General features: G+C 39.5%; 1 protein-coding gene across 3 annotated transcripts; it reads right to left on the bottom strand.

The window, feature by feature from the left end:
• Positions 1 to 1359: 1359 nt before the first annotated feature.
• Positions 1360 to 13198, bottom strand: LOC146294976 (uncharacterized). 3 transcript variants are annotated; one of them, XM_084695619.1, is made up of 14 exons: positions 12362 to 13198; positions 11840 to 11923; positions 10857 to 10910; positions 10483 to 10539; positions 8408 to 8491; positions 7426 to 7479; positions 7052 to 7108; positions 6125 to 6181; positions 5932 to 6018; positions 5596 to 5694; positions 2920 to 2994; positions 2743 to 2808; positions 2578 to 2643; positions 1360 to 2495 (listed from the first exon to the last, which is right to left on the bottom strand). In XM_084695619.1, coding segments are annotated over exons 1-14 (900 nt in total). In that variant the 5' UTR covers positions 12363 to 13198; the 3' UTR covers positions 1360 to 2436. The 3 variants fall into 3 exon arrangements, with proteins under 3 accessions (XP_084551745.1, XP_084551746.1, XP_084551747.1); XM_084695620.1 differs by having other exon boundaries at positions 12504 to 13198; XM_084695621.1 differs by lacking the exons at positions 1360 to 2495; positions 2578 to 2643; positions 2743 to 2808; positions 2920 to 2994 and adding an exon at positions 4336 to 4921.

Raw genomic sequence — 13198 nt, 5'->3', positions numbered from 1 at the left:
GATCAAGACACTTCATTGATTCGAGACTTGGAGGGGGTTTGTGAGATGGGGTATGTGTAGCTGTACTCCTTTATAAAGGGGTCCTCGGGGAGGCAAACCACAGGATGTCGTCTCTAGGGTACTGATGCAGGAAGAGTGAAATTGCACCTACCTGTGACATAGTTTGGTACTACGCCATTCAATATAACCTGCATCGATTTGACCTAAAATCACAGTTGGTCACTTCCGGTCTGGAATTGATGACAAGATCAAGGCTCTCAAGTCTCAAGCATTCACCGTGAGACACGCATTTAAACCAGTTCAGACGCCACACCTTGTATTTCTCACATGGAGAAGAGATAACTTGTCGCGCATTACAATTAATGGACGAGGCTCAGGCATACGGATGGAAAAGAGAGACAGGTGAATATCGCGCGTGATTGCGTCCAGGGGGAAAGGTCGTGACTGGGACTGGAGCCCTTTTGGAGAACACTTCTAAAAGGGGGAGAGAGAGACATCCGTTTCTACCCCTTTTCAGACCATGCTCTCCATAGTCCTTCTGGAGGGTGGGGATGGGGGTGAGAGCTCCCTGCACACCTGCAGATGGACTGCATGATGGGGATCATTCTAATATTTCAGTTTGTTCATATCTTTCAAGTTTTTATAGTCAGGTGCACAGACCAACACAAGGTCAGACTGGACACTGAAATTCTTGGAACAAGACATCGCAAGGCAACCTGGCATTACATAACATGTAAGTACTTTGATACATAGATTACATCTATGATAAGCTCAAATGAAAACATATTAAACCTCCTAAATATACCTTATATATTTTATATTATATAAAACATAAACCCTCCAAATAGTATGCAATATACAATACAATATACAAGACCTCTAATACACATAATGACCTACACTAACCTTGTAGACCTATATTGGGTCAGTGACATTTCACAACAATCAAATGACATTGAATCTCACTGCCTTAAAGGACCTACCAAGAATGAACACATACTTTACTCTCTCCTAACAAATGACTTGTCACTGGCGTTTAAAAAGAAAATACATGCGCTTTTTTTACGAGGCAGATCTGCTCCTCGTTCTTGTCCTTTTGCTGTTGCAAGAAGAAGACCAAACTTAATTCTACTAATAACAGCCGAGTCACAGGAATGTGTTACATTGAACTGATATCTACTTTTAAATCAAGCGTTTATTTTTCACACCATAAGAATCAAATTCAGAGATTGTTCAGAATGAATAGATGCAACTGTTATTCAAGAGTGGGTGGTCAAAATAACATAGGTTCTATGCTGTATAGTAGAACACATTGTATGAAAAGTCATTTCTGCCAAATCCCTCTTAGCCAATCAGTGCCCAGCTGACCTTGATCTCCGAAAACGAAAAACAAAATCAGTTATTTTTTGTAAGTTTCTATGATAAACAAAAAGTAAGAATCAAGTCTAATTCCTTATTTTTTAAGAAAAAAAATAACTTTATTATTTTCACTGTCAGATGTAGAAATTTGAATTCCCTGGACTGTAGCCATCTCCGCACATACATCCAAATAGGTTGCACCAACTCACAATGAAAGAAAATATGATAAACATTTTCTACATCTGTTTTACAAAATACACAGTTATTCATATCAACATTGAATCTTAACATTTTGTTTGATGAATAAATCTAATTTAAAAAAATGAATGTTACTACCTTAACCTCAGAATTGGAAATTATTTGAATTTTAGCATTTATTTTCTTAATATCTTCCACACTTACTTCTTTAAGTACATATTGATTTCTTACAGGGTTGGGGTAACAAGATGGTAGAATGATATTTCTATTATCCCTGCTGGTGCATTTATTATTATTGTTACAAATTTCAGTTAATTCATAAAATGTCATGTCTGATTACGCTGCAAAAAAAAGTTTTGACACAATTGTGATCATGAGGATTTATTCACGAAGGGACACTGCTGTAATTGAATTGATTTTACATGCCAAAGACTCAGCTGTCAATGTGAATAACCTTTTTTTATTTTGATTAACTTGAATGGATAATTGCTACATAAAGAAAACGGAAAGACTCTCATACTGAACACGTTTCCTCAGCCCTCTAATCTACTCTGACTGCATTATGTTACTTTCACCATTTCAGAAGCCACGGAAGACACACAAAAGTGTAAACTAGCTTGAGTCAGTGCAAGATTAGCATATTTGTATGTGTTGTACAGATATAAACAAATCCAGTTTCAACACAAAGAAGTGTACAATTCTTTTGTATGAAACAATATATGGTATAATGCAGTCTCCAATGTACATCAGCATTATTTAAACATTATTATGATCAGGTTAAAGCACAATAAATATTTGAATGAGAACATTAGGATTATGTAATTAATACGATAAATGCATCATCAAATACTGTAGATGATAGAGAACAGAACAGAAGATCTAGTCAAAGCTGGTCTTAGGAACATCTGGATTCTGGGCCAAGCAGTAAGGGTTTTCCCCTGTTCAGAGGAAAGTTTACATCACATTAAAACAAAAACGTCAGAACAAATCTTCTCGTTGATGATGGAGATTGAATCTTACCATTGCTGAGATTTGTTGTAATGTTAGGGTCCTGGATTGTGTGATATATGGGTTTCATTCCAATAACTGGAATTAGAAGTAAAATAGAAAAAAATACATTTGTACAGAAAAAAGTGAAGAAAGCTAGTTAATGTAGAAAAGACCAAATCAATTAAAATAAACTACCTTCTTCCTGTGTGCCTGGTGCACCAGCCAGATAGTAGACAGAATGTTCTTTAGATCTTGAAGAACCTGGTGAAAGGGGGAAAAAAATCTATAAAAGTAAAGACAGAGCCTATAAAGAATTTAGTAAAGAAAGAAAGAAAGTAAGAAAGAAAGACAAAACCTTTCTGTCACACTCACAAGATTCATCCTTTGGTTGTTGCGTCACATCTGATATTTCTGCGTAGACGGCTGGCGGTCTGTCTCTGTCAACTTCTAGTTACACATTGAGAGACCATGAAAGACCATGAATACGTTTACATTTAGTCATTTAGCAGACACTCTTATCCAGAGCGACTTACAGTAAGTACGGGGACATTTCCCCGAGGCAAGTAGGGTGAAGTGCCTTGCCCAAGGACACAACATCATTTTGCACAGTCAGGAATCGAACCGGCAACCTTCTTATTACTAGCCCAATTCCCTAACCGCTCAGCCACTTGACTCCCTATACCAGCTCCAGCTATCCCAGGGGGTTTTGTAAAGACATTATATTACTTTATTGAGTCAACACTTTTGTCCAGAGGGATTTACAAATTGTGCATTGTATTTGAAGGGGGGTGTAAAGCTTAAACAGACTACTCAGCATTGCAAGACTGATTTCCGGACTTCTTTTGACTGAATGGGATTTAAATCCCAATAGCATGTGTACAAAGCACGTTATATCATGAATAACTCCTAGTCAGAGTGAGCCATCCAGATTTGGATGTGGAAATTTGTAGTCCGTGAGACACCCTTGTCCCCTTCCTTTTACATGCTAGACTGGAGTTGCTGGATGGAGTTTTTGCTAGATGGTTCTCACACCACATCGTGTGACTTACTGTTGTATTGGTAGTCATATGCTGATGAGTAAGGATTAAGATGTGGTCTGGTTGAAAACATTTGGGCATAAAAGGAAATGTGGAACATTGTTCTTAACGCTTCTTCCATTGATCAAGAGGCATCGTTTTGGTTGTTTGGCCAATATAAGACCCCTACAGTTATTTGAGGCATCGGTAATATATGCGAAGAGCAATTCAGTTTTCAGACTCTTACCATGGCATTTTGAAAGCATTGAAAATGTTTGTTAATGTTTGTGTTCCGCTTGGTTCCATTGGTAAAGCATTTCTAGTTTCTGAATTTGATCCAAGTGATCATCAACCAAACATGATCTAAACTGAGCAAGAAAGACAAAAATTGCTTTAAAGATGATCCAGCTGAAATCATTGAATATTGGCAAACAGAAGGAGTCCATAAAACAAAGCAAAAACTAAACTATTATTGAAAATCACTGTACATATAATTGGCAAATGTCTCGGTACTCAAAGCAAAACGCCACCTTGTGCCAGAACTTAGGCACTGCACAGCAAAGTGTGTGACAGTGACAGTAGAATTGGAGAGCCAATTCCAAAATGGCGTCCTCCTAAGATCCTCCGGATCCAGCACAACTTGCTGTCAAAGTTGTGTGGATGCCACATGCTTACTGTGTTGCCTCTGTATTTACTCTTTGAAGCCGTAAGAAGAATCAGATGTGGTCAGTTTATTAGTTGCTGCCAGTTCCTGTGGCATATGCATTGTACATAATGGTTGAAGTTGATCCATCATTATATTTTGTTTTTTTTGTGAATGAGTAAGTATAGACCTTTTTTGTTTTTGTACACGGAATGGTAAATGTTTTCGACCTGGGGGCTGTATTCACATTGGATCCTGATCTGTAAATGTAGACAGGTGGAGCTTGTGTTTTATACATGTCTGCTCTTAAATGATGGTTGTATTTTGTTTTCATAATGTGTCAAATGGGAGGTTGGGTCAGTTCTTCTCCTCTATTGAGGTTTAGGAGACTGTTTCACTAAATCCCATTTACATCCACTCTAATCTGATACAGGTTTTTTTTTTAAAACGTTCAGATCAGACCACTAAAAATCTGTACCATTTTCATTGTTGACAAAGTGCTGAGTATCAAGTGTGTTCTGCAACACGACAAAGACTAAAAGAGCAGGAATAATAACCAAGGGTACATCTGCATGCCAAGATACAATGGTTCCTTGCCCTCTGATCCTCTGAGCACACAACCATGATCACTGGTTGAATCCCACTGCTGACTTGTCGTTAATCAAGTGACTCTTTCCTGTACACCAATAGAGATGTGATTGGGACAGCCCAGTGTCTGCATGGAATAAAATAAAAATAATATAAAGTTAATAAAAATCATATAAAGATTGATATATATATAAAAAATATATATCATATTGGCCCCAAGTGCGTCGGCCCACTGGGCATTTGAGTTATGCCAGATCACCAGTCCAGGCCTGATTGGTTGTCATATCTGGATGAGTAAGGGTCATGATGTGTGCAATTCCAGCATACTTGGTTAATGTTAAAACACTGTCCAGTTTCTAACCCTAATACAGTCCTACACCTGTATTTATACAGACTCTCATAGTGGGATCTGCTGATTTAGAATCAGGTCCTCTTCAGTTCAATAATCTCACTCAGGATGATGTCATAACTACATCTGATCCTGGATCAGTCCATGTCCTGTTGAGAATGTGTCGTTCCAGCTCACATACATTTCCTCTGGCCCTGTCCATCTTTCTTAACAGTTCAAATCCACATCTCCTCATTTTCGTCAGTACAAAGTGCACAGCTTGCTCAAGCACCTGCCAAAGTACTGATTCAGTGCGACATCATGTTCTGTTCTGTGCCATCATTCAAACAGACTTAAATACATTACATTTTCCTGGAGATTTTTATTCTCCATCAAAAAAATGAAAATACAATACTGTACTATCTTATGTAATGCATAGACACCAGATGCATGTTTAGCTTGTTGTCGTTTACCTGCTTTCCGAGCCCAGCTTCTTCTAATGAGGAACCCCACCAGCAACAGAACCAGAACCAGTCCTCCGGCGGCCACACCAAGAGGCAGTTGCCAAAGACCTGAGACAGGATATGACGTCAGAGAAAGATAGGAAGTGAAGTGACTCTGAAGAGTTCCTCACTTTAGTGAGACTTTATAATTAGCGGACATGTGTGGAAATGAGTGGAAACATACTGTATTTAGAGTTAACATTTTCGTGTACACAGATAACTCCATAATGATGTAAAAGATGGAGATGAACAGACATGACAAATTGTAAATATCCTGTTCATCAAATAGTGAATGTGGAGACTTACCTTTGTTCTTCTCACTCTTCTTATCTTTCTTCTCATCCGTCTTTGTGGCTTCACTCTCTTTAGCCACTGACACTGTCCATGTTGTCACTGTCAATCAAGTCAAAACTCACATTTCCATAAAGAATGACGGTCTGCCCCTTCTACAACGTACATTGTCACAGTTTATGTGACATTAACATCTGGAGAAACTGACCTGTGTTCTTAACTCTTGTGGTTGGATTCTTAGTGGTGTGAGGGGTCATGGGGACATCTGAAAGGAGGTATCATACAGCACCTTTATACATAGTCAGGACCAGCCCTGGCAGTATTGGAGCTCTAGGCAAGATTTTAGATTATGCCCTCCCCCCCTCCGATATGTACACATAACCCTGAACTGTAAAAACATTGTAACATCTTGGACGATTATGTGTAATATCCTGCAGGCTATCATTACATTGGTCACGTTTCCTGTCATTGAAAACAGACCATCCTTTGTATTGCAGCAGTCAAGAAGGCCTGAGACACTTCACATGAGAGGGTGCCCATTTCCAGGTGTGTACTGGAGCAGTAGCAGGCATGCTACGCTGCTGCTGGTAAATCTTACACTGACTAACGGCTGCTTCTATCTGCCTGTCTACAGTGAGCCACCAGAACATACTTGCCAATATAAAGTGGATACTTAATGTTCTTTATCAGTGAGTATCAGAGCATGAGTGACCAAAGGGAACTATCACAATCATCTAACAGATTGATTCATACACATGGAGGCTTGCTCTGATTATATTTCTCATCCTTCCCTTTCTTCTTTTCCTCCTTGTTCTCTTAACTTTTCTTTCCATCCATCTTATTCTTTTCATTATCCGTGTTCTTCTCACCCTTATGTTTAATCTCATCCTTCTTTGTGGCCTCACTCTCTTCACCCACTGACACTATCCTAGTTGTCACTGTAAATCAAGTCAAAACTCGTATTTCCATAAACAATGACGGTCTGCCCCATGTGAATGCTTTGGCCTTTCGACAATAAACATGGTCACTTAAGAAATCTAAGGTAATAAGCGGAAAATTCTACAAAACTTAAGTCATACTCCAAGTAACAAGGAATCAACACGTTTATGTGACATCAACATCTGGAGAAACTGACCTGTGTTCTTAACTCTTGTGGTTGGGTTCTTAGTGGTGTGAGTGGTCATGGTAACATCTGAAAGGAGGTATCATACTTCACTATTCTACATACAGTACAGTGACATGACACAGAGAATGACCTGCATGACAGTTTGAGCCATCCTTTCTATTGAGGTTATCTAGAACAGGGTCTAACGTGTTACGTGCGAGAGACACTAAAGAGGACCCCTCCTTAATAAGAGACTTTATAATGAGCTGAATGGAACAATACTGTATGTAGAGTTGACATTTTCATGTACACAGATCACTCCATAATGACCTCAGAGATTGAGATCAGCAGACATGACAAACTGTAGATATCCTGTTCATCAAATAGTTCAAGTACAAATTTACCTTCACCATCATTATCATCATCGTCGTTGTCGTCATCATCATCGTCATCATCATCTTCATGTTTGTTGTCAATGTTGGTATTGCATCAAGAGAACAGTAAGGATCAATACTTGTTCCACATTGACAATGCACATTGATCAGATAAAGAATAGATGCAAGGAACACTTAAACTGAACAATTTTAGGCTGCCAGGATGTGAATCTAATTACATGTAGTTATTTTGTGGAAAAAGTCATACTTTGCCACTATACACACAGTACAGTCAAATGACACAGAGAATAACCTGCATAGCGGTTTGAACCATCCTTTCTGTTGAAGCTTCATATAGCAGTTACCTAGTGCAGGTTCTAACATGTTACTTGCAAGCAGGGGCGGACTGGCCATCGGGGATACCGGGGGAATCCCCGGTGGGCTGACGGGGTTGGGATGGTCCAAAATACCGGCCCACTTCCATCACCAACCGGCCCTCCCTCCGACATCACCGGCACCTCCAACTATTTTCCATTTTACACAGCATGAACACATAATTTGCTCTTAGACCGTCTAAAAGCACTGACTCACTTTTATACTCCACCTCGCGATCTGTATTCACATTCACACATCTAAGAAAATATATATATGATGTAATTTCTTTGTAATCATCCAAAATAATTTTAAGTGTATGGGTATTTTCCAAGTAGGCCACTGATTGGTCGATACGTGCAATGCCTTGAGTGGGCCGCGCGCCGTGTATTGGGTGGGCCAGTGTGACAGTAACTCCAGGGTCACCTTTTTCCCCCAGTCCGCCCCTGCTTGCAAGAGAAACTAAAGAGGATCCCTCCTTAGTGAGAGACTTCACAGTTAGCAGAATGCAAGAATACTAGTTTACATTTTCACGCGCCCAGATCACTCCATAATGACCTCAGAGATGGAGATGTGCAGACTTGACAAATAGTAGATATCCTGTTCATCAAATAGTTGAAAGACAAATGTGGAGACTTACTATTTGTCTTGTCATCCTTCTTCTTTTTCTTTCCCTCCTTGTCTTCTTTTTTCTTTCTTTTCTCCCTTTTCTTCTTTGGTAACACTTTACAATAAGGGTGCATGAATTATCATTCATTAATGCATTAACTAATGCATGAATCATCATCAGTTAATACATAACTCAGAAAGTACTTAATGATGCACTGATCATGAACACATCATTTGGTAATAGGGAGTCACATATGATTTACTATTAATTAAATCTGGAACCATGTATCAATTCCTATTGACATTAACACATTAACTGATAGGTGAGTTAACTACTTTAGTTAATCGTGCAAACTATGACTGTTAGTTAACTGTGTGAACCAAAACCCTGAGTTAACAGGGTAATTCATGTGTTAATTTCTACAATGGCGGTATCCATGGATTGAGACGGTAATTAATCATTTGTTAATAGTAATGTGCCTCCTCAAGTAAAGTCACAACATGAGTTACATTCACTAATCATTAACTAATTATTCACTCGACAAATACTTACTGTCTTTTCAGAGAGAAAACGTTTAAATAAACTCTATTATGAGATGGAATCCTGCATTACAGTCAAAAACACTTTTTGACGAATGGATGACTACCATGCCGTTTGCAAAACGTTTTATTTCATTCCAACACACATGCAAGGCCACCTTTCTAAGAAGAAGTCCACTCGAAGTATCGATCAGATCTTCCAAATGCCTGGCTGCCACAAATCCTTGATTCTGGACCGATTCATGACGGTGAACTCCTATGTTAACTTTCCACCAGTGACGATTTCTTTAAGACTGAAAAGGAAGCTAAATGTGTTAGAACACGTTAATCTCGAAGACGAATTTATTCAGCTATTTTCAATAGCTAGTAATGCAAGATTCCAACTCATAATAGAGTTTATTTAAAAGTTTTCTCTCAGAAAAAACAGTAAGTAAGCCTATTTGTCGAGTGAATAATTAGTTAATGATTAGTGAATGTAACTCATGTTGTGACTTTACTTGAGGAGGCACATTACTATTAACAAATGATTAATTACCGTCTCAATCCATGGATACCGCCATTGTAGAAATTAACACATGAATTACCCTGTTAACTCAGGGTTTTGGTTCACACAGTTAACTAACAGTCATAGTTTGCACGATTAACTAAAGTAGTTAACTCACCTATCAGTTAATGTGTTAATGTCAATAGGAATTGATACATGGTTCCAGATTTAATTAATAGTAAATCATATGTGACTCCCTATTACCAGTATTGGAGCTCTAGGCAAGATTTTAGATTATGCCCTCCCCCCCTCCGATATGTACACATAACCCTGAACTGTAAAAACATTGTAACATCTTGGACGATTATGTGTAATATCCTGCAGGCTATCATTACATTGGTCACGTTTCCTGTCATTGAAAACAGACCATCCTTTGTATTGCAGCAGTCAAGAAGGCCTGAGACACTTCACATGAGAGGGTGCCCATTTCCAGGTGTGTACTGGAGCAGTAGCAGGCATGCTACGCTGCTGCTGGTAAATCTTACACTGACTAACGGCTGCTTCTATCTGCCTGTCTAGAGTGAGCAACCAGAACATACTTGCCAATATAAAGTGGATACTTAATGTTCTTTATCAGTGAGTATCAGAGCATGAGTGACCAAAGGGAACTATCACAATCATCTAACAGATTGATTCATACACATGGAGGCTTGCTCTGATTATATTTCTCATCCTTCCCTTTCTTCTTTTCCTCCTTGTTCTCTTAACTTTTCTTTCCATCCATCTTATTCTTTTCATTATCCGTGTTCTTCTCACCCTTATGTTTAATCTCATCCTTCTTTGTGGCCTCACTCTCTTCACCCACTGACACTATCCTAGTTGTCACTGTAAATCAAGTCAAAACTCGTATTTCCATAAACAATGACGGTCTGCCCCATGTGAGTGCTTTGGCCTTTCGACAAGAAACATGGTCACTTAAGAAATCTAAGGTAATAAGCGGAAAATTCTACAAAACGTAAGTCATACTCCAAGTAACAAGGAATCAACACGTTTATGTGACATTAACATCTGGAGAAACTGACCTGTGTTCTTAACTCTTGTGGTTGGGCCCTTAGTGGTGTGAGTGGTCATGGTAACATCTGAAAGGAGGTATCATGCTTCACTATTCTACATACAGTACAGTGACATGACACAGAGAATGACCTGCATGACAGTTTGAGCCATCCTTTCTATTGAGGTTATCTAGAACAGGGTCTAACGTGTTACGTGCGAGAGACACTAAAGAGGACCCCTCCTTAATAAGAGACTTTATAATGAGCTGAATGGAACAATACTGTATGTAGAGTTGACATTTTCATGTACACAGATCACTCCATAATGACCTCAGAGATTGAGATCAGCAGACATGACAAACTGTAGATATCCTGTTCATCAAATAGTTCAAGTACAAATTTACCTTCACCATCATTATCATCATCGTCGTTGTCGTCATCATCATCGTCATCATCATCTTCATGTTTGTTGTCAATGTTGGTATTGCATCAAGAGAACAGTAAGGATCAATACTTGTTCCACATTGACAATGCACATTGATCAGATAAAGAATAGATGCAAGAAACACTTAAACTGAACAATTTTAGGCTGCCAAGATGTGAATCTAATTACATGTAGGCATTTTGGGGAAAAAGTCATACTTTGCCACTATACACACAGTACAGTCAAATGACACAGAGAATAACCTGCATAGCGGTTTGAACCATCCTTTCTGTTGAAGCTTCATATAGCAGTTACCTAGTGCAGGTTCTAACATGTTACTTGCAAGCAGGGGCGGACTGGCCATCGGGGATACCGGGGGAATCCCCGGTGGGCTGACGGGGTTGGGATGGTCCAAAATACCGGCCCCCTTCCATCACCAACCGGCCCTCCCTCCGACATCACTGGCACCTCCAACTATTTTCCATTTTACACAGCATGAACACATAATTTGCTCTTAGACCGTCTAAAAACACTGACTCACTTTTATACTCCACCTCGCGATCTGTATTCACATTCACACATCTAAGAAAAGATATATATGATGTAATTTCTTTGTAATCATCCAAAATAATTTTAAGTGTATGGGTATTTTTCCAAGTATGCCACTGATTGGTCGATACGTGCGATGCATTGAGTGGGCCGCGCGCCGTGTATTGAGTGGGCCAGTGTGACAGTAACTCCAGGGTCACCTTTTTCCCCCAGTCCGCCCCTGCTTGCAAGAGAAACTAAAGAGGATCCCTCCTTAGTGAGAGACTTCACAGTTAGCAGAATGCAAGAATACTAGTTTACATTTTCACGCGCCCAGATCACTCCATAATGACCTCAGAGATGGAGATGGGCAGACTTCACAAATAGTAGATATCCTGTTCATCAAATAGTTGAAAGACAAATGTGGAGACTTACTATTTGTCTTGTCATCCTTCTTCTTTTTCTTTCCCTCCTTGTCTTCTTTTTTCTTTCTTTTCTCCCTTTTCTTCTTTGGTAACACTTTACAATAAGGGTGCATGAATTATCATTCATTAATGCATTAACTAATGCATGAATCATCATCAGTTAATACATAACTCAGAAAGTACTTAATGATGCACTGATCATGAACACATCATTTGGTAATAGGGAGTCACATATGATTTACTATTAATTAAATCTGGAACCATGTATCAATTCCTATTGACATTAACACATTAACTGATAGGTGAGTTAACTACTTTAGTTAATCGTGCAAACTATGACTGTTAGTTAACTGTGTGAACCAAAACCCTGAGTTAACAGGGTAATTCATGTGTTAATTTCTACAATGGCGGTATCCATGGATTGAGACGGTAATTAATCATTTGTTAATAGTAATGTGCCTCCTCAAGTAAAGTCACAACATGGGTTACATTCACTAATCATTAACTAATTATTCACTCGACAAATACTTACTGTCTTTTCAGAGAGAAAACTTTTAAATAAACTCTATTATGAGATGGAATCCTGCATTACAGTCAAAAACACTTTTTGAATGGATGACTACCATGCCGTTTGCAAAACGTTTTATTTCATTCCAACACACATGCAAGGCCACCTTTCTAAGAAGAAGTCCACTCGAAGTATCGATCAGATCTTCCAAATGCCTGGCTGCCACAAATCCTTGATTCTGGACCGATTCATGACGGTGAACTCCTATGTTAACTTTCCACCAGTGACGATTTCTTTAAGACTGAAAAGGAAGCTAAATGTGTTAGAACACGTTAATCTCGAAGACGAATTTATTCAGCTGCGTATAGTAGCAGGTCGTCGTCGTCGTCATCTACCGCTTGTCCGGGGATCGGGTCGCGGGGGCAACGACCTAAGCAGGGAGGCCCAGGCTTCCCTCTCCCCGGCCACTTCCACCACCTCTTCCTGGGGGACCCCGAGGCGTTCCCAGGCCAGCCGAGTGACATAGTCCCTCCAGCGTGTCCTGGGTCTTCCCCGGGGCCTCTTCCCAGTAGCAGGTCGACTAACTAATTTCCTTCTCATACATTCCCGTTGCGTCACAGTGCTTTTCCCTGTTGAAGCCCAGCTTCAATGGACATCATGAAGCTTCTCTGAAGAGATGTTTCAGTGTTTCAAAACTATACGTTCATTGGATAAATGCTGCGATTATGTCCCGCCATGGACGCTCAGCGTCTCTGGAGGTAAATAGAGGAGTGGGCTGGCCTGGACGCTGGGCTTCTGCGTGATGATTGGAGGGTGTGTCGAAAGACTGCGTCTCCTTTTGATTGACAGCTATTTTGTACT

The sequence above is a fragment of the Hypomesus nipponensis genome, chromosome 4 (assembly GCF_054491055.1).
Source record: "Hypomesus nipponensis isolate SF chromosome 4, ASM5449105v1, whole genome shotgun sequence".
Lineage (NCBI taxonomy): Eukaryota > Metazoa > Chordata > Actinopteri > Osmeriformes > Osmeridae > Hypomesus > Hypomesus nipponensis.
Note: the sequence above shows the minus strand (reverse complement) of the source record. Positions and strands in the feature narration are given on the sequence as shown.

Coding starts and splice junctions, on each gene's coding strand:
- LOC146294976 (XM_084695619.1), bottom strand. Junction 2,995..5,595: donor AAGCTGGGCTCGGAAAGCAG/GTAAACGACAAC, acceptor ATGTGTAACTAG/AAGTTGACAGAGACAGACCG. Junction 2,809..2,919: donor ACAACCAAAGGATGAATCTT/GTGAGTGTGACA, acceptor CCCTTTCACCAG/GTTCTTCAAGATCTAAAGAA.